Below are 17940 nucleotides of genomic sequence, written 5' to 3' on the forward strand. Positions count from 1 at the left end.
CCTCCCTCAGCTTCAACAACTCACCCCTTCCCACTCTTCAAGGTCACACCAGGTCCATCCCCAAATTCATCATGTCGCCTCTCTTGACGGCGCCCAGCAGGCTTTTGGAGCTGACACCCGAGCTCCTGGAGCTTGTTCTGTCGTTCCTCAACCCTTGCGACCTCACCCGTTTCGGGCAGACCTGTCGTTCGGCAAACGCCTTCATCCATCCTGGGAATCAAGTCCTCTGGAAATCCGCATTTCTTCATGTCTTCGACAATCCAAAAGGAGCCTGGGAACTCCTTCAGCCCACTGCTCGAGCTGCGAATCGCACTCGCGAGTCTGAGTGGGATTGGTTCCACGAAGTCCACCGGAGGTGCACCGCTCTCAACGCAGTCTGTGATGGTGACGCCGTCGCTTTGTCAAATCCTGAAGACATAATCACCACATTTCTGGACATCCTTGAATCGGCCTCTTATTCCAACGTAATTGGTTCGAAGGCCCGGATTTCCCTCAATGTTGACTTCCTGGAAAATCTCTTCCGAATTGCCCCTCGCCCCGAGAGAATAGTCCACGATTATCATAGAGATATTGATTCACAATCTCTGCCTCTTGAATTCATGACTGACTCGAATCGTCCACTCACTCGATCAATGCTGGGGCGGAGATCTCTTGTTCCTGATTGGGCAAGTCGCTTTCACGTAAGCTTCACCCTGTTCCATTCACAGGTGTTGTCAATCAGAAGCCTCCACGTTAACCTCTGAATTAGATTTTCTATGGGTCCACAAAAAGGGAGGATGACTCAACTCGGGCGAAATCGTCGGCAAGGGCTCTAGTGTACGATTGGTCGATTACAGGCGCAGATGCTGATTACGGCCCCTTCAAAAATGACAAAAGCGGCGCAGTTAATTGGCAGGTCCTGGAGGCAATCACATCACTTATGCTCCGCATCTTCGACACTACATGCCCTGCCGGTCTGCAGACCCCACACGGATTCAGGCACAGCATCCCTTTCTCCCTGCCTTCGGATCCCTTTGTTAAGGATGACTGGGCGGGTGTTACTGGCACTTTTGTGGGAACTTATGCTTTTCTTGACTACAGAGCCTTGGTTCACTATAATTTTGCAAATCATCTCGAGTACCCCATGGACTTGGGGCAATATGAGGAAGCTTGTGGCGACATCATGCGACTGAAACTAAAGCTCAGCAATGCTGAGGACTTACGGAACGACAATAGGCTCCAAACAAAAATGCCATATTGCGCAGACCTGCCTACAATCTATTTCACTGGATCTTCCAATGGCCGCCCAATCGGGCGGCCGTCAATCCTTGTTAGAGGATCTGCCTCTCTAGTTCCTGGTGGACGGCAGGTACGCTGGAGGTTCATCATCAGGTGAATACACTCTGCGTACTCTGCATGCCAAAACACTAACAAGTCTTAGTTACGCTGGTCAAGACCAATGGCAACTGGAGGGTGTGCAACCAGGCGGAATTCGTTCGGGTGGTATATACGGTCTTTGGAGCCATGTTGAGCATGAGGAACATGGCCCCGTGGGACCATTTTGTTACTTTCCCTATGATGTCTGCGCCCCTGCTCAAAAGTAAGGCGACTTCAAATTGATGCAGCTTTACTACATATATATGTAGAGAGCGTCACTCGCCTTCGATTATTGCTCCGAGCGTATTCACATCACAAGCCCTCATCAGTAATCCCGCACAAGTATTACTTGCCATTTCAAGGCTTTCCTTTTTCTCCTCAATATTCCTCCATTTTTCCACAATATGTACGGCAAGGGAATTCCGCAAAGAATGGCCACCACCCCAGCCAACAAGTATTGCTTCAACCGCAGCCGAGTACTGAAAACAGTCCTGGTGTGAAATCAGGAACACAAAAGCGAGTGCATTCCGGAGCAGCATACCGACTCGAAATATGTCCACATCCAAATACAGCGATACCGATGTCTGGAATGGCCCAATGAGCCTTCGTTTCTGCTGCTTAACAATACCATAATATACTAATAGGAATAAGAAGTGCGCCCGGAATCGTAAGCGGCACGCGGTGCTCCGGTACAGTTTGGCCTTCATTCCTCTCCTTTCGTCGCGCCCAAACACGATCCATGCCGCCTACATGGGCGGCGATTGTGTACCCCAATTACCATGGTGAGATGATGAAGGCAACTTATGGAGGAAGATTGCGTTACCGACCAGTCCACAAGCTTGAGAAGATAGAGAGGGCAATGTATAGAAGTCCAATATCGCGGGCCAAGAAGAGCGATGCCAATTCAATCATCGGCTGAGTCGACAACAATCGGTAGGGTCGGGTTAATACGACTTTGGATTTATCGACCAACGTTGAGGATAAAGGGTCAGCTTTAGTGTAGTAGATGCCTTCAGTTAAATTTCGCAATGCGGCCGCTGTCCTAGACAAAATCGTTTGTGCATTGGATTCAGGGAGAAAAACAATAAGCAAGAGCACAACGATGAGGTCGACGATAGAAAATATCCAAAAAAGCCATCTCAAACTCAATTCTTGAACAGTCACACCGCCTACAATAAGACCTAAATTAGGTCCTAGAAGAGGCAAAAATCCTCTGTCGGCATACGATTTTCCTCTTTCCTCTTTATTCCAGCAGCCCATCACACTGGGGCTAGACACCTGTTTAAGATTAACAAGACACTGCTTCTAGGAGTGTGGCTCCGCCTTGTCTTACTTCAAACTTAGTACTTGCAACGAGGACCACCATCAGCCTTTGAGTGATCGTCAATCAATTGCTCCGAGCAGAGCAACACAGCGTGTTCTAGAGGATGACAACATATCACCTATGATCCATGCTAGCCTTCAACCGGAAACCTCGGAGCACGGAACAGGGACGATTGACCCAGAAGCAAAAGCAAAGAGAAATATTGACAGCGTCATTAAAACTTCCGGAACGGAGATTTTTAAGCCTTCCCCAATGCCATCTAAGGCTGGGGCAAGCATTGGGCCGGACAGCAGCGTCATATATCTACCTAGGCCTGCAAAAGGGGTTACAACCATTTGCACCTTCGACTTAAGTTGTGGGTATTCGAAGGATCGGACGGCCCGTACCAAGTAACCTTCGCAGCAGGTGTCAGCTTGCTTTTCCGTTTTACACAGATAGTTCAGATAGTTCAGACCAGGATGTCTTACGAGTAGCACATCCACTGACTACGTCGATGATTGTTGTGCATATAGACCTTTTCTAACCGCGGCAGATTGTCTCCTTCTAAAGGTGTGGGAGTCCCTGAAACCTCCATTCAATTCCTAACCGAACTTCATGGGCAAGGCTGGACCTCATTCTGTACTTATGATGGGCCACGCTTCTACAATTCGCCGAGCTTCCTGAACCTTTGAAAGGCCTTCGGCGCTATGAAAAAACATCTCCGACTACTCCGAGCTGTCTGAGTTCGGCCTTCCTATCATGACCTAGCGTCCTAAAGATTATTCGGATATATGGGAATGCAGCCCCCAGACTTGTCCGACAGTACTGCAAACTACGAAATCTCTCGGACCTACGCTCTATTTTAATTATTACCTCTGAATTCTCTGCGACGCCACGGTGTTAGCAAAGTGCACCGTTCGTTCGAGGTTGGTACTTAATGGATATTCCAAACGCCTCGGAGATAAAGGCACGAAAACGGAAACGAAGAGCTGTGCTCTCTTGCAACGATTGTCGGCGTCGCAAACTTAAGTGTGACCGAGAACTCCCGTGCAATAGATGCATTAATGGCGGGATTTCCAACGCTTGTGCCTACGGGCGTTCAGAACAAGAAACCAGGTGGTTCATAGAGGACGCAGAAGCCGTAAAATCTGGGCATGGGCTTGATCAGACTCAATTGAATCAGGATGAGCGTCCTGCCGGAGGATACAACTCTGCAATCAGCCCTGATGATGCAACATTGAATGAAGGGAAGCAATACTTGTCCCAAAACGAGAAGTGGGATGGCGCCGAGCTGCTAGAGCGACGTATTGCGTCTCTAGAAGCACAATTATCATCGCTCTCTAATACCCATGCCCTTCGAATACCATCAGCAACCAACCAGCCACTTCCTATACCAGGTTCCGAGGAAAATGTCGCTTTGCCGGGTCTGTTCAAAGGGCGCGGCTATTGCACCTTCGCATATGGTCCAACAAGTCCTACGACCATTGTCTTCAATGTTCGTGCAGTTTAATTCACTGTAGCAGATCCAAGCTAATAGATGTAGTTTCCTCAATTAAGCCCGTTCATGAAGAGCGTATACCCAAATTCTACCCTAGCTCGGCTGCGAGGGGACATGCAAGCGTTAGAGGAGCGAGCTCGGTTGAGCAATGTCGCTCCCAGAGTACTTACTGTTCCATACCTTCGCAGCCTTTTGCCAGACCGTACAACTGTTGAACTATTGACCAAGCGGTATTTCGATACGTTTGAAACGACTTACCGAATTATTCACATCCCAACATTCTGGGCTGACTTCCAGACGTTTTGGGATTCGCCTCCAGGGTCGGACTCGGATATGGAAGCTGTTCTGCTTGCAGTTTTAGCATGTGTTCTTTGTACTTCCACGCATGAAAGCACGAAGTACAACCCCAGTGGCTCCAACTTTCGCAGCAAAGCGATAATATGGATCAAGGCTTGCGAGGCATGGTTGAAGCGGCAAAGCAACAAACATAGAACCCTAGCCACGCTCCAAGTCCGATGCCTGCGACTACTAGCAATTAAAACAACATGCCTAAAGACGAAGGAATTCTACCAAGAAGTCCAGGCACACATGGGATTTATGAAAGCGATCGGATTCCACAGGGACCCCTCAGTTCTGGGGAATAAGTGCTCCGTGTTCGAAGGGGAGATGCGGCGCAGACTCTGGGCTACGACTTTGGAGCTAGAGATACAAGCTTCGATAGACAGAGGTATAGGAGACCCTTTTACGTATTCTCTATTCACTCTCATGTAGTCTCAACATCACTGATTGAATTTCTTAGGCACACCTTCAATCCTTTCGAGCCTCGATTATGACTGCACCCCACCAACTAATATAAACGACTCTGATATTCATAAGGACATTGTACAGATACCCGAGTCACTACCTATGGCTGTCTTTACTGATACGTCCTTCCTGCATTGCTTAACTCAAACTGCTGCTCTCAGGATAAAACTTTGCAAATTGACAAACAGCTTGCGCTGCAGTCTCGACTTCCCAGATATCCTTCAATACGAGCAGGCTGTTCAAGATGCCCTTGAAAAACTCCCGAAATGGTCTGATCCTAGATCGCTACAAGCCTGGACGCACTTGGACCTTCACTTGCGACAATTCCTCGTCATCTTGCATACCCCGAGAGTTCTACAAACCCCACTTCGAGCAAGGACTACCTTCCGACTTTCACTATTGACTGCGCTTGAATCATCTGTGACCCTAATTGAGCGGCACACTAACTTGGTGGATTCAGGAAATTTTGCTCTTTGCTGTATCAGATCTGACTACTATCGCGCCGCACTTTTGCTCTGTCACATTGCCTATCATGCCTGCGGAACCCAAAGTCAGTGCATCACACATCTTCTTAATCAGCTACTAATTATACCTAGATGAATTTCTCTTGCGTATCGTCAAGTTAGTCTTTGAAGATGCCATAGAGAAAGCCTTGCGTCTTCAAGAGGAGAGTTCCATGCGGCCTGGTCGAGGGAGCCATCAGTACTGGTACCTCAGCGCAGCAGCCAGTCTTGTTCAAACCAGGTTCGAGCCTGAGCATGAAGCTGTTCTCCGAATGCAGGTCACAGACCGGATTTCAAAGCTGTTCTACAAGATTCTCTCCCTGCAGGAGGATCATGGTGACGAATACTTGGCGAATGAGGTCAGCTCTCCCATGTGACCATTTGTCTAGACTCAAGAATGCGTTATAACCGAGTTTCAGGTAATTCTCAGCAATGGTTACCCAGCTCCGCAAGGTGAAGCTCCCGAAACTTCTACCTTTTCGTCAGATACTTTTACGAGTGGCAGACTGGATTCGTTTGAATTCCCTGACACATCTGAGTGGCTGTTGGATGATTTTTGGTCTCTCAATGACTTCCCGCTCCTTCCGTTCGGCAATTAAATCTAACTAGCGGCTTTTGTGTGCATATTTTGTTGGAATATTAGGTGCACATGAATTTGATCTCTCTGTCAAATCAGTTCCCTCGAGCCCCAACTCTCAGATCGCTTATGAAGAATGCGCATCTTTATGTGGCCATAGAAGATGGAAATGTGTATCCATGGCCCACAACTTCGGTTTTGATCACGATTTAGGTGCTTCCGATGCTTAGTAGGCTTCTCCAGGAGCTTTTCGAGAGTAATGGTTTCCAGAAACTGTCAAAGCAATCAACAGGTGAATTTGAAGTCCAATCTCATGCTTTTATTTCATCCTTTAGGATATCAGAGTCCCTCGGTAATGTGTGCGCTTTTCGATATGTTCAACATCGCTTCCAATCGCAAGATCTAACCAAAGTAGTTGACATGAATTCTCCGTACGAGGAGGCAATAATGGACGAGAAAGCAATCTTGCCAACATTCGGGACTCATTCTACATTTTTATGAACCCCAACTCTTACAAAACGAAACCCGTCATTTCCATGATGAAGCAGGCTGAGAGCATGTTGAGGATAGCTTTATCCAGCAAAGATTAGAAGTTACTAGCCACGAAGACACAGCCAGATGCGCCTCAAGCTTTCACAGGATCTCTAGCACAACAGGCATTAAGAAGTTGTCCCAGTCCTTGCAAAACTTTTATCAAATTAGAGTCCTAGAAAACCCCCTAAAGACTCACTACAGGCTTATTGCTCGTTAGAGCCCTAAGCTTCTTAAAAGGGTAATATAATCTGTACTACGTAACATACCTAGGGTATCATTAAGCTTACGGTGCGGCCCACAAACTGTACACGTTCGTACTGAACACGTGACCGTTACGGCTCACTTTGTACGGACCTCAGTAAGCCCTGTTGGAAGCCCTGGGGCTTCTTCCATCCTTCCTTTTGCCTACCACGGAACTCGGATGCTGCACTGGACGCTCCCTCGTCTTAGCTGTCATCGCTCTTGCAACTGCTATCTTTGGAAATTCTAGTTTGGTGGTTCACACCTCCACTACGGAGGCAGGATGAATTCCACTTTCATGTGCAGTTATTCACACAACGGATGACTGAGTGAAAACCCCGGGACCCGAAGCGCATCTCATTCCCGTGTCCTTCTTATTCTAAAGCCATGCTTGCGGGGAGTCATTTATTTCTGGAGGATGCGATTCTGTGGTTGTCTGGTTCTAAATTTGATTGATACTGATGAGAAACAAAGCAGCAAAGGTGACAGTAACTAAATGTACAATATGGCATCACTTTGAGACCCTGAATAACCCGACAAAAGAAGGTGACTGCATCAAGGACTCCTTAAACCTGTCGAGTTTGCGAATATTCAATAGTTGTGTTGTTTAGACAGTTGGAGCCGTCAACAACTGCGCTTGAATGGCAAGTATTGAGGGACCAGGTAGCGGCTCCCTGGACTTTACAAATACAGCAAAGCTGATACCTCATATTTAGCGAAATATTGGGTGTTGGGGACAACGATCACATGCATGGTTGTGAGTTTAGGTAACGTACGTTATACTGTATATATATCTTGAGATCAGTCGCTTCTCACAAGACACCCAGTTACCCTCATCTGAGTGATGGTCCAGTGACTACTTCAATACCATCTTAGCACTGAAACTACCGCGATCTAGCTATCGGCCTCAAGCGCGACCACCACTTCGCCACTTCATCCATTGTATCCATTATCCCTGAGACCTTCTCGTCATATTGATCAACAACTCAGTGAGCCTTTCTAAGATTTGCAGAATGAGTGAAAGGAAGCTACGCATCTGGGCGGAAGAGACTCGAATTAAACCTCGGGCAGGGCAAGCTAAAGTGCGTCTTATGAGGGTCATATAGTATCGCCCGTTTTGAGCTCGGGGTTTGATTTGTAGTTGAGATCTCCGAAGACGAGGGAAGAGAAAGCAGATGGGAACTGTAATAAGTGAACGCCAGATACATCTAGTAAGTATAGAGAAGGGAGGGAAGGCATAGATCGCGCTCTTTTGGCTGGTGGATTAGCATGAGAAGGTCGATTACTAATGGTTCGGCGAGCTGTATAGAAGAACTACCCGTGGTAGCCTTAGGCCAACTCATCGTGCCTAAGATGAAGAGCAAGGTAAAAAAGACGCCTCGGGTTGAAGAAGGTCAACGCTTTTAGATGGTACATTGGCGACTGTAGCGTGAGCGTTAGATACTTGCTTCGTACAGCGATCCTCATTACTAGTTGCTACTTCCGAGAGGATGGTGTGCAGACTAAATCTAATTAAATACTACACCTGTGGCCAGAAAGCTTCCTCCGCATCCAACAATTCCTTCCAAACCTTCTCCACCCTTTCACAAACCTCGCTCTTCAAGTCCTCATTCCCTCCAACCGCGTCACCAACCGCATCATTCAGAATGCCCTCTAAAGTATCCACAAAAGCAATAAACTCTTCGTTCGTCCAGTTAGGAATAAATTCCTTCCTCATCGCGCCACCATCCTCATCCCCGTCAACGGCCTTCCGAACTCCTTGTCCAGCCTCCTGCCTCTTCGCCCAACTCCACGCCTCAAAATACACTTTTTCGGTAGCCCAAAACACCACTGCACCCTCTAACCATGGTAGGAAATCTGCCGGTTTTGCGTTGGTGGTAAGACTCCCAAATAGTTTCTCAAATCTCTTCAACCCCTCAATCTTCCCACCTCCAGCGATCTTCGTCCCATTTCCGACAAGATCGAGGTCTAGTCCATACCTCTCAGCAACATCAATAAAAAACCGCTCTTCGCGCCGGATATTGACGAGTGCGTCGACAAGCCAATCCAATAATCGTACTTCAACGGTGTCCTTGGTGTTGCTTGGCGAGGATTTTTCGGGTAGGGAGAGGAGCAGCATTAGTTGGCCGGTTAGTCGGATGTAGCCTTGCATGTATAGACGGTCATTTGCGAGCCAATGCGAGATCGTGGGTTTGGGGAGCTGGCCGGCGGCGGCGAGGCGTAGGAAAGGAGACTGGGTTACGCGGGTGAACTGGGGTATGTGGAGGGTGAGGAGGTGGGTTGTTAGAGACCAGGGTGAGGTTGAGGATGCCATGAGGGATGGAAGAGGAGGGGAAGCTGTGGAGATGGTTGCGAAATTCATCCGTAGATGGTGTTGATTTTAGACCTGATAGTAGCCTCGTTGGCCCCACATTGTCGGTCACATGAGAGCGTGTTTTCAGCTCGCGTCTTGCGCAACAAGAACGCTGAACTTACGTTGAAGGACTTGGGGCTGAAGAGGAGAAACTATCCTTATGACTGCTCTAACTCTATTTCTAGGAGAGTGGTAGACTTGCATTTTATTATCTTTACCCTCAAGTCAGCGCTGTAGCATGTCGCGATGCTTGACGTCATTCCTCCCATTTGCGAAAGAGTGGTGTTTACAAACGTGCCCATACCAAAATAAAAAGTCGAAGGCACACCATCATGGCCAGGGTAGGATGCAGAGGTAAGGATAGAGAAGAAAGATATCAAGAATACGAGAAGCTCTCGAAAAGATTCATTGGTTGCTAGAAGTGTCTTGCCAGCCACACAAGTCAATGCAATTGGAATTAGTTCCTTCCTCGACCAGTCAGACAAGCCAACTGTATCAATGAAAAATATATTCGCGACAGCTGGCGGTAGTGCTAAATACATGTCAATTGAGGTTGTTGCAGCATGAAAGACTGGACTCACCTGGGGCCAGCGTCACTGTGTCCGCAACTATGAGCAAGCTCAGTGAGAGGAGGAAATTTACAAAAATAGGAATAATCTTGAATGCGGCCGTAGCCACGTTTCAGAGATTAAACTGTGCAGGGTTAGCAAAGAGAACAGCCCGAAGAGAAGGATTTACAAGCCTGAAAAGAACAGATACTACACTACCCGAAAAAGTTAGTGTTGGAAAGAGAGTTGACGAAGATTGTTGGAGACAACATACCTTGATCTAAGCCAAAAGGCAAAGGAAGCTGAGGAAAAGAAGAAGAGGTTTGGCGGGGGAGATAGCGGGTTTATATAGGGGTGTGGCGACGCCCGGGCCATGGCACACGTGACTCGGTGCTAGGCTCCAGGGGGTTCTGTGGAAGGAGATAGATGGTGGGGGAAGGTTCTGGTGGGTAGGAACGGCAGCTGGCGGTAATGGAGGTGAAGGAGGTGAAGGAGCGGCCAAAGAGGGCAGTATCGCAGCGGGCAAACGAGCCGAGGAGCAAAGGACACCACGAAGATGAGATAGAGGATAATTGGATTAGAATGAAGATTAATTGTAGCGCGTTTATGTACTAAATGCGGAGGCTCGAACTCTACTGTGAGCCGATTCAAATCTAATAGCTACTAGCTACACTCACAACATTCAACGAAGAACGAGCAACTATGCGTGAGGTCAAACAAACGAATTCGTTTGAGGAAACAGATTTAATATGGAGGTGAATCCCCTAGATTACTTAACTCCCGTCTTGAGGTGACCTTCTTGTGTGCTCCTCGTGTTTGAGGCCTCCCTGTCTTCGATACCTAGTAATAGTCCTCTCTTCGCCATTTTTAACACTTTGGCAACCCAGTTTCCAATGGTAGGCAGCTGTGAAAGCTTCCTCCGACCGCGAAGTATAGATGTTGAAACTGCGGATGCTTCTTGATGAGTTAGCCTTGAGGAGGCGTGATGGCATTCCAATATAGCCGTCAACATCGTACATCCCTCTTAATATAGGTGAGTATTGTCTTCCTAACGATTGCCTGCAAGGTTCCTTGCTTTAGCTTCTCGGGTACAACCGTCTGACTACGATCAGGAGGGACGGAGTTCTGATGGTCGAGGCTGGGGTCACGGTGTTTGTGAACAATCTCGCATTCGTGAACCTCAGGAGCTAATTGCTTCTCTGTGGAAGGAGAATCCCTCCTCTGTCTCCGCAGATGACGGCAGGCATATCTTTTATCTTTTTATACTCGGGGTCACTCGGTCTATAATGAACCACGCAGACACCGGCAGCTGTATCCTGCTTCTCAATCCTATCCTCTTCTGGAGTTCTCAACTCATCTTCAAGAGGTGACAATAGCTGGCTCGTCCAAGCTCCAGTAACCAGAAGGACCTTCTCAGCTTCAAATACCTGCCCATCTTTGGTTTGGACCTCTTGAATCTGATTCCCCTCTCTCAACAACCGGTATACACCCCCATCCGCATACCTCACCCTCCTCTTCACAGCCAGCTCCATCATCTCCTTCACGGCATCCCCAGCGTCTGCCCACCCGCATCGGGATTCTCATATTTCTCCACCATTCCTTCTAACTCATTATCCCTTAGTAGCCTATTCCGCTTCTCTCCTAAGCCCTCCCAAGCCTTAATGTCCCTCGTCATATCACTCCCTCTCCCCCTAAAATTGTGCCCCTTTCCGCAAGATCACTCTCTTCGTTACTGAGCATGATCCAGTTGCTCGGGTGGAAAAATAGTCGACCCTCTGCATCCTACAGCTCAGGCCATGCCTTCCACGCTTCAAACACTTCATACGCTTCGTACGCAAGGTCCATGCAGAACCGCGATGTGTAAGCCGCGCGCACGATCTTGTTGATATCGGTGGAAGCAGCATAGTAAGGAGGTTAAGCAGAACGGTCAAGGACGCTTAATTTAGAGGGGTCGAGGTGCGAGAGTGAGGCATGGTAGGTGGTAGTTGTGAAATATGCTAGCACCGATTATGAGGATGCTTGGAGCGGCGGTGGGGGAGTCGGCCAATGGTGGCGACGGTGGTTCCAGCTGGCGCCAATTAGAGATGGGTCGTTAGTTTTGGAAGGCCAAGGATAGTTGGTTAATGAAGTATTGAATTTCTTCGAAATAGAATGAATTCCAGGAGTGAATTAATTGCATCGTGCATCCGTCGATGCTTGGTGGAAATGCATTGTGCGATGGTGTCAACTTTGGAGATCCAACAGCCCGGCTTAGTCATCCATTTCGAGCTCATTTGACTTGAAAATCAATATTTAAACCCAGCCATTTCGTAAACGAAAGGCCATGAACCCTGCCCGAATACACTTCGCCATCGATTGCTTAGACATTGATCCCAGGGCTAATCAACAGCTTACACGTGCCACAATGCATTTGAAGCACCCATCGAGTGCTTCCTGTGAGGCTGAAGCTGAGGGGCTAAGCCTCCTGCGCCTCGAACCACCCACAGTTCTCCTTATATTCACGTTAGAACCGCGGCAGCCTCTTTCTCTCGACCTATCGATCGTGGCTCGATTCCCCCGGCTTCGTCCTTTTCCCTAAATACGGCGACAATCAACAGTTTCAAGTGAGCATTATCAAGATGGAAAGCCCAGCTGGGATCACTTTCATAGATGAACAATCGGAATTGAAGAGACGGGGGTTTCTGAGCTCACTGTTCACCTGGCTTGCGTGGTCACGAAAGACCCTCGAGACTATCAAGAGAGAGAAGTCTCTCAATTATACGCGTGTCGGTGAAGCTCGAGTTAATGCCTCCAATTATCATGTGTACCCAACTGAAAACGCCAAGACCAAGTCTAGAAAGATCAAGACACACCAAGAACCCCGCTCTGTGCCTGGAGAGAGCGATAACCATCAAGTATCCAAAGTCCGTGGTGACCCGTTGCCCTCCTCTTCTTCTCTGATCGACGGAACACATCAGCTTTCGCGACTAGTTGAGTTCGCACTGCAAGACCAGCCTCCCCCAAAGGATGCCCTCTATAGAAGACCCAATAAGTTGACAAAAAGTCCGACTGGACCATCTGTTCAATGGCCAGAGGATAGAGCCGATGCTGCCACATCTTCGGACCCGACTTTAAGTCCAGATATTCGGCTAGTACCATTAGAAGAAAAATATGGCTGGAAATATGGACATCAAGTATACGGGTCATCTGACGAAGAGCCTCTTATAGTGTGTAACATCCTCGGACACGGGTCTTTGGGCATCGTGGAAGAAGTTAAAATCAAAGGAGGCGCCTTGCCCACTTTTGTCCGTAAACGCGTTCAGCTCCCTGTAAATCGGCGTCGAGCAACCCTAAAGGTTATTCAGGAAGAGGCTAAGGCCCTGGAAAGCCTCACACATCCCCACATTGTAACCATGCTCGGATCATACGAGGTTTCCAAACAGAACAGTCGGTATTTCTACTGCCTGCTAATGTCGCCTGTCGGAGACAACGATCTTAAAAACTTTTTGGACACTGCGGGAGAGGGGGAGCCGGTAGAACTTGAGTGGAAAGTCTGGGTTTGGAAATGGTTTGGCTGCCTTGTATCTGCGCTAGCATACATGCACAATGAAGGCATTCGACACCAGGACATCAAACCGTCGAACATCATCCATAGAGGAAGCGACATATTCTTCACGGACTTCAGCTCTTCTTGCCGTTTTGAGGTAGGACGCACCACTTCTACCGAAGATCCATCTCGCTCCTCGCCGATGTACAGCGCTCCAGAAGTCGTGGAAAGATTTTCCGAGACTGGTGCTCTTCGTAAACATGGACGTGGATCGGACATCTTCGCATTGGGTTGTGTATATTGTGACATGCTCTCCGTGCTCTACGGAAGACCAGTCTCGGCTTTCCACCAGTTTCTGCGGGCAGAAGCTGTTGTTTGGGGCCCATCTGGACCCAGTGCTGCGGCTGTAGGGGATATCCTCTACAGCAGAAAAATTGACTTCATACACAAATGGATTACACCATCACCCTTTTTCGATGCAATTATTGCGCCAATGTTAGCAGAGGATAGAGCATTGAGGCCAAGCGCAGCCGAGGTTCGGGAAAAGTTTTTGCTGGAACAATCACGGCCACCAGTTTATTGTAGTTGTATGACCGACCACACAGTCCCCATTTTGGTCCAGGAATTCGATGAGGCAGCGGAACATCCCGTCATTGAACCTACTGAGAGGAATTGAATACTTTCGTGGCGGAGCTGAAAATAAACCCCCAGATCGTGCCCGATATTCCCGTACAGTAGCGACTACACAAAGTTATATGATATGTTCTGCTACGGCAAGTATCATATAACGCACAACATGACCAGGGTTGACTCTATCTATTAAAACTCTTGCTATAATCGGGGAAAACATCAGCACGATGTAAATTTCTCTCCTATATTAACCCTAGCCTGTTCTATATTAGGCGATAAGATGCAGCGTATGTTCGTGACAGAGCCTCAGCTGATTATCTTGGTCTAGGGAATATCCTGCAAACGAAGTTTTCGTGACTGGTACATTTAATGATTAGACATTCTCTGTGTGGCTGCATGACAGAGCGGTGTTTTTAGCAAGATTTTCATGTTACTTCTTAACACGATAACTTTCTACAAGGTCCATTCTCAATCTAGAAATAAAATAAACTGCTCTTTTTACTGACCATTGTAATTCAGTTCGTTATAGATGGGAATTCGAATATAAGCACGGCTCTCTCGAAAGGCTTCAACAGGGCTGGAAATTGCAAAGATAAGGCTAACTCACATGATATACAAGTCTCTCCCCGGGAACGCCTCCATTATTCCCTCCAGAGGGATGGCATAACTTAGACATATTCTGAAGCTATCTCTCCAATTCTCCCCCTCCACTCAAATCCTTTGATGAACCCAACCCCGCCAACGCACGCTAGTGCTACGAAAACATCTGGTCCGCCGCGAAGAATTATAGATCGCCGAGGGGACATGTGGAGGTGTCCCGCTCATGATTAATCATGCACCGTGGAGAGGTACCTGTAGGAAAGTTCCTACTTTTAAGCCTTTTTAGACTACCTTGTCTCTCATGAATACGGCCACAAGATACGTGTTGAATACGCTTGATTGAGTTTCTGCAAAATATGAACTGCGTGAGATACTTGGGAGAACGCCTACCGCTTGTCAGTTACAATGAAACATAACAAGATCCAGATGTACAAAAGACATTTGCATTTCGTTCACCTCCTATTAAATGCCAGAAAGATGGTGAATGGATTAAACCTGCTCTGGCGTGGTGGGCGATGACCTTAGCACGAAGAGCTTCTCGTCGGCAAACCATGGACAAAAGCACCTCAGCTGCAAATTTTTTGGAAGATGGGCATCGCCCATGTCGAAAATAACTCTCAAGCGCCTGTACGGCAAGGAAGCCAATAGATATCTTCTGATCGAAGGTAAAGTGTAATTCGCAGCTCCTTCCCTAATTTGGCTCATAGATCATGACTCATCTTGAGCTGAAATCATCTCTTTACTTGAGTCGCACAACGCATTCAGAGAGACAAAGTCAAGGAGAAGCCCAGCCCAAAAGGAAAATCAGTACCCTATTGTCTTAGGCTATCATCTCAAGCATTGAGAATGGTAAAAAGACCCAAGGATGTCGTGCTCGCTGATCGCTTCACGAAAACGCTTCACACCCAACCCACTCCTCGCATTGATCCTTCGAAGAATAAACTTCCATTTCCCTTATCCGTCTGTATCATCGGGGCTTCTCGCGGTATAGGTGCTTCTATTGCTTATGCATATGCCCAAGCTGGCGTAGGCACGATTATTCTTGTAGCAAGAGCATCTTCATCATGTGAGCTAGGGTTAGTGGAGCAACGCACGAAGGAGCTCAATCCTTCTATTCGAACGACCGCCATTGCATGCGATATCACATCTTCCAAAAGTGTGTCTGAACTTTTGAAGAAGGTCAAAGACGACTTCGGAAAACTCGATGTTCTGGTCCTCAACTCCGGTTACTCAGGCCCTGTCGTTCTCAACATTGACGATGGCGATCCACAGGATTTTCAAGACGTCTTTAATGTCAATGTACAAGGCACGTATCTTGTCGCGCATTACTTCATCCCGCTTTTGAAGGAGAGCAATGGAGCGAAGACGTTCATCGCTGTGGGCTCACTTGCTGCGTGTATTAACAGCGGGCATATTGCAAACACGGCATACTGCATCAGCAAGTTTGCGCAAAATCGGCTTGTGGAGTTTATATCGGAACAATATGGTGAAGAAGGGATATTAGCAGTTGCGGTCCATCCCGGGGCGGTTGCAACGGAGATGGCGAATGCGACAACTCCGGATAGTTTCAGACCTTGTGAGTTTAGATATAGGTTATACAGCAGATTACTAACAAAGTAGCAGATCTTACGGACGACCCGGGCTTGTGTGGAGCATTTTGTGTGTGGTTGAGCCAGGAGAAAAGAATGTGGATGAATGGGAGGCTTCTGTCGGCAACTTGGGACGTGGATGAGTTGTTGGAGAGGAAGGTGGATATTGAAGAGAAGGATCTCCTTAAATGGGGGTTCAGGGTCGGCGATGCATAGGCCTGAACCAATGGTAGTAAATCAGTGTGTTTGGCGTCCTATTCTACGACGATCCTCGTTGATGAAACCCGGCGCACCCGAGCTCGGTACTCGATGAGGAGTCTACAAATCTCCGGGTTTCTATGTGGTGAGAGATGATCAAAATAAAATGCCCGTCAACCGAAGGGGGTGGGGAAACCTTTTCCTCCCGCCCTCTCCGCCAGAATCCTAACCCTTCTAAGGTTGTGGTTATTTAATTTGAGGAGCACGATGAAGGATGATACTCACTTAGCACATTCACTGAGAATTTCTTACTTCTTGGTGGGCGGTATCTGTTTTGCCAAGGATGACGAAAAATCAATGAACATCCATTTCAAGTGCCGGGAGCCGTTTACGCGAGGTCCAGTCACCTTGAAGCCTTCGAGGGCGATAACGCAGACTTCGGCATTCCAGGTGTCAGAGGTGATGGGCAATGTGACAGGGTACGCACTTCAGCTTGCACACCAGCCAAAGCTGAGTATCCCATCACGCCGCTCTCTAGAAAATAGCAGTTATCCACAAAAGGGTACACTAGAGAATGGACTTAGAAGGAGGCCTTGTTCTCAAATCGGGTTCTGGTTGCAAATGGCCGTGCAGCTTAGTATTCATCTCTTTGCTTTTGGAAGGAAGATATGATCATCGTGTCAGTCGATTTTAAGTCATGGCGTCCCGATAGTGGGATAGCACACAAGCCGCGCTTTGATTCAACTACAAAAGGACAACCACTAGTCACCTAGGCTTGTCCGGTTAATGATTACAACGAACGATGTTTAGCTCTGGATGAGAATATATTGTCAGTATTCCCTGGAGACTCCGCAGTGATGAAAGCGTATTTCCAGGATAAGTCCTATTACGACATTCTATTCAGATATCTTTATCTTGGGACGTCTTGGGAACCCTTAGGATATCTCCAACAGAGAGTACCCTCTTATCCACCTTTCCTTTTTTTTTTTTTTATCCATTGAAATGTCTAGTTGGCCGTAAGTCTGCTGGCAAGGCAACCTCGACCTCGGGATTTGGGAGGATTATGGCACTGAAAGTCTATATTCACAAAATAGAGCTACTATCATCATACCTTCTACAATCTCGGAAGCCCCTCAGATTGTTACAAATCCGTTTGTTATTCCGAACAGCAATTTTAATCGCACTTCTAACTAATCGATGGTGGATTGCGGCAGAGACAAGTCTACATGCCTGCACTTTCAATTGACTGCAACTTCATATGTACTTTCAGCGAGGGCTGGTGTGTGTGTTGTGGAGATGTATAAGATTAAAAGGGATTTTGGAAATGTATTCTCGACCGAAGGGCGCTCGATTTAGTCAACCGCGCAAACTAGGATAGTTTGAGCCTTGAAGATACAATTCTATTCCAGTTATCAATCCCCCTCAAGAGTGTAGGGAGCTTGGTGATTCTTAGTGGAGCAGAGTGACGGTTTCCCGTTCAAAAGGTCTCGCATAACGCGGTAGTCGTCGTAACAGATATGCGTGAAATGCGGTGGTCTCCAACAGTGAAGATTCCTGGGGCATTGGTTCGGGGGTATTCGACTGCTTTTACGTGTCCAGAAGGAGTGAGCTCCACTCCGGCAACGTCCAAGCTAGAATCCTCAGTATTGGGAACACGAACTCTAGTAACTCGTAGTTGAGA

General features: G+C 47.6%; 6 protein-coding genes across 6 annotated transcripts; 4 read left to right on the top strand and 2 right to left on the bottom strand.

Annotated features, from left to right (window-relative positions):
* Positions 1-13: 13 nt before the first annotated feature.
* Positions 14-2017, top strand: BDR25DRAFT_280867 (uncharacterized protein). The gene is made up of 3 exons (XM_033687849.1): positions 14-680; positions 749-1371; positions 1421-2017. The coding sequence occupies exons 1-3, from the start codon at positions 72-74 to the stop codon at positions 1581-1583; spliced, it is 1395 nt and encodes a 464-aa protein (XP_033550962.1). The 5' UTR covers positions 14-71; the 3' UTR covers positions 1584-2017.
* BDR25DRAFT_323177 (uncharacterized protein) lies at positions 1975-3254 on the bottom strand (the record flags this gene model as incomplete). Its single annotated transcript, XM_033692085.1, has 6 exons — positions 1975-2102; positions 2184-2634; positions 2690-2726; positions 2840-2993; positions 3029-3074; positions 3195-3254. The coding sequence occupies 6 exons, from the start codon at positions 3252-3254 to the stop codon at positions 1975-1977; spliced, it is 876 nt and encodes a 291-aa protein (XP_033550963.1).
* A 240-nt stretch (positions 3255-3494) lies between these two features.
* BDR25DRAFT_280869 (uncharacterized protein) lies at positions 3495-6265 on the top strand. Its single transcript, XM_033687850.1, has 5 exons — positions 3495-4154; positions 4203-4884; positions 4957-5511; positions 5558-5823; positions 5884-6265. The coding sequence occupies exons 1-5, from the start codon at positions 3597-3599 to the stop codon at positions 6061-6063; spliced, it is 2241 nt and encodes a 746-aa protein (XP_033550964.1). The 5' UTR covers positions 3495-3596; the 3' UTR covers positions 6064-6265.
* A 1998-nt stretch (positions 6266-8263) lies between these two features.
* Positions 8264-9176, bottom strand: BDR25DRAFT_301602 (heme oxygenase-like protein). Its single transcript, XM_033689618.1, has one exon. The coding sequence runs from the start codon at positions 9127-9129 to the stop codon at positions 8335-8337; it is 795 nt and encodes a 264-aa protein (XP_033550965.1). The 5' UTR covers positions 9130-9176; the 3' UTR covers positions 8264-8334.
* Positions 9177-12262: 3086 nt separating this feature from the next.
* On the top strand, positions 12263-14279 carry BDR25DRAFT_119240 (kinase-like protein). The gene has a single exon (XM_033683676.1). The coding sequence runs from the start codon at positions 12335-12337 to the stop codon at positions 13916-13918; it is 1584 nt and encodes a 527-aa protein (XP_033550966.1). The 5' UTR covers positions 12263-12334; the 3' UTR covers positions 13919-14279.
* Positions 14280-15244: 965 nt separating this feature from the next.
* On the top strand, positions 15245-16429 carry BDR25DRAFT_255773 (NAD(P)-binding protein). The gene is made up of 2 exons (XM_033686376.1): positions 15245-16048; positions 16096-16429. The coding sequence occupies exons 1-2, from the start codon at positions 15319-15321 to the stop codon at positions 16275-16277; spliced, it is 912 nt and encodes a 303-aa protein (XP_033550967.1). The 5' UTR covers positions 15245-15318; the 3' UTR covers positions 16278-16429.
* Positions 16430-17940: the final 1511 nt, after the last annotated feature.

The sequence above is a fragment of the Lindgomyces ingoldianus genome, assembly GCF_010093535.1.
Source record: "Lindgomyces ingoldianus strain ATCC 200398 unplaced genomic scaffold BDR25scaffold_7, whole genome shotgun sequence".
Taxonomy (NCBI): Eukaryota; Fungi; Ascomycota; class Dothideomycetes; order Pleosporales; family Lindgomycetaceae; genus Lindgomyces; species Lindgomyces ingoldianus.

Excerpts from the sequence above, each read along its gene's own strand:
- BDR25DRAFT_119240 (XM_033683676.1), top strand. The coding sequence starts at position 12,335 with ATGGAAAGCCCAGCTGGGATCACTTTCATAGATGAACAATCGGAATTG.
- BDR25DRAFT_280867 (XM_033687849.1), top strand. The coding sequence starts at position 72 with ATGTCGCCTCTCTTGACGGCGCCCAGCAGGCTTTTGGAGCTGACACCC. Across the intron at positions 681-748 it reads ATTGGGCAAGTCGCTTTCAC|ATTTTCTATGGGTCCACAAA; the intron begins GTAAGCTTCACC and ends CCTCTGAATTAG. Across the intron at positions 1,372-1,420 it reads CGCTGGAGGTTCATCATCAG|TTACGCTGGTCAAGACCAAT; the intron begins GTGAATACACTC and ends AACAAGTCTTAG.
- BDR25DRAFT_280869 (XM_033687850.1), top strand. The coding sequence starts at position 3,597 with ATGGATATTCCAAACGCCTCGGAGATAAAGGCACGAAAACGGAAACGA. Across the intron at positions 4,155-4,202 it reads CTACGACCATTGTCTTCAAT|TTTCCTCAATTAAGCCCGTT; the intron begins GTTCGTGCAGTT and ends TAATAGATGTAG. Across the intron at positions 5,824-5,883 it reads ACGAATACTTGGCGAATGAG|GTAATTCTCAGCAATGGTTA; the intron begins GTCAGCTCTCCC and ends ACCGAGTTTCAG.
- BDR25DRAFT_301602 (XM_033689618.1), bottom strand. The coding sequence starts at position 9,129 with ATGGCATCCTCAACCTCACCCTGGTCTCTAACAACCCACCTCCTCACC.
- BDR25DRAFT_255773 (XM_033686376.1), top strand. The coding sequence starts at position 15,319 with ATGGTAAAAAGACCCAAGGATGTCGTGCTCGCTGATCGCTTCACGAAA. Across the intron at positions 16,049-16,095 it reads TCCGGATAGTTTCAGACCTT|ATCTTACGGACGACCCGGGC; the intron begins GTGAGTTTAGAT and ends ACAAAGTAGCAG.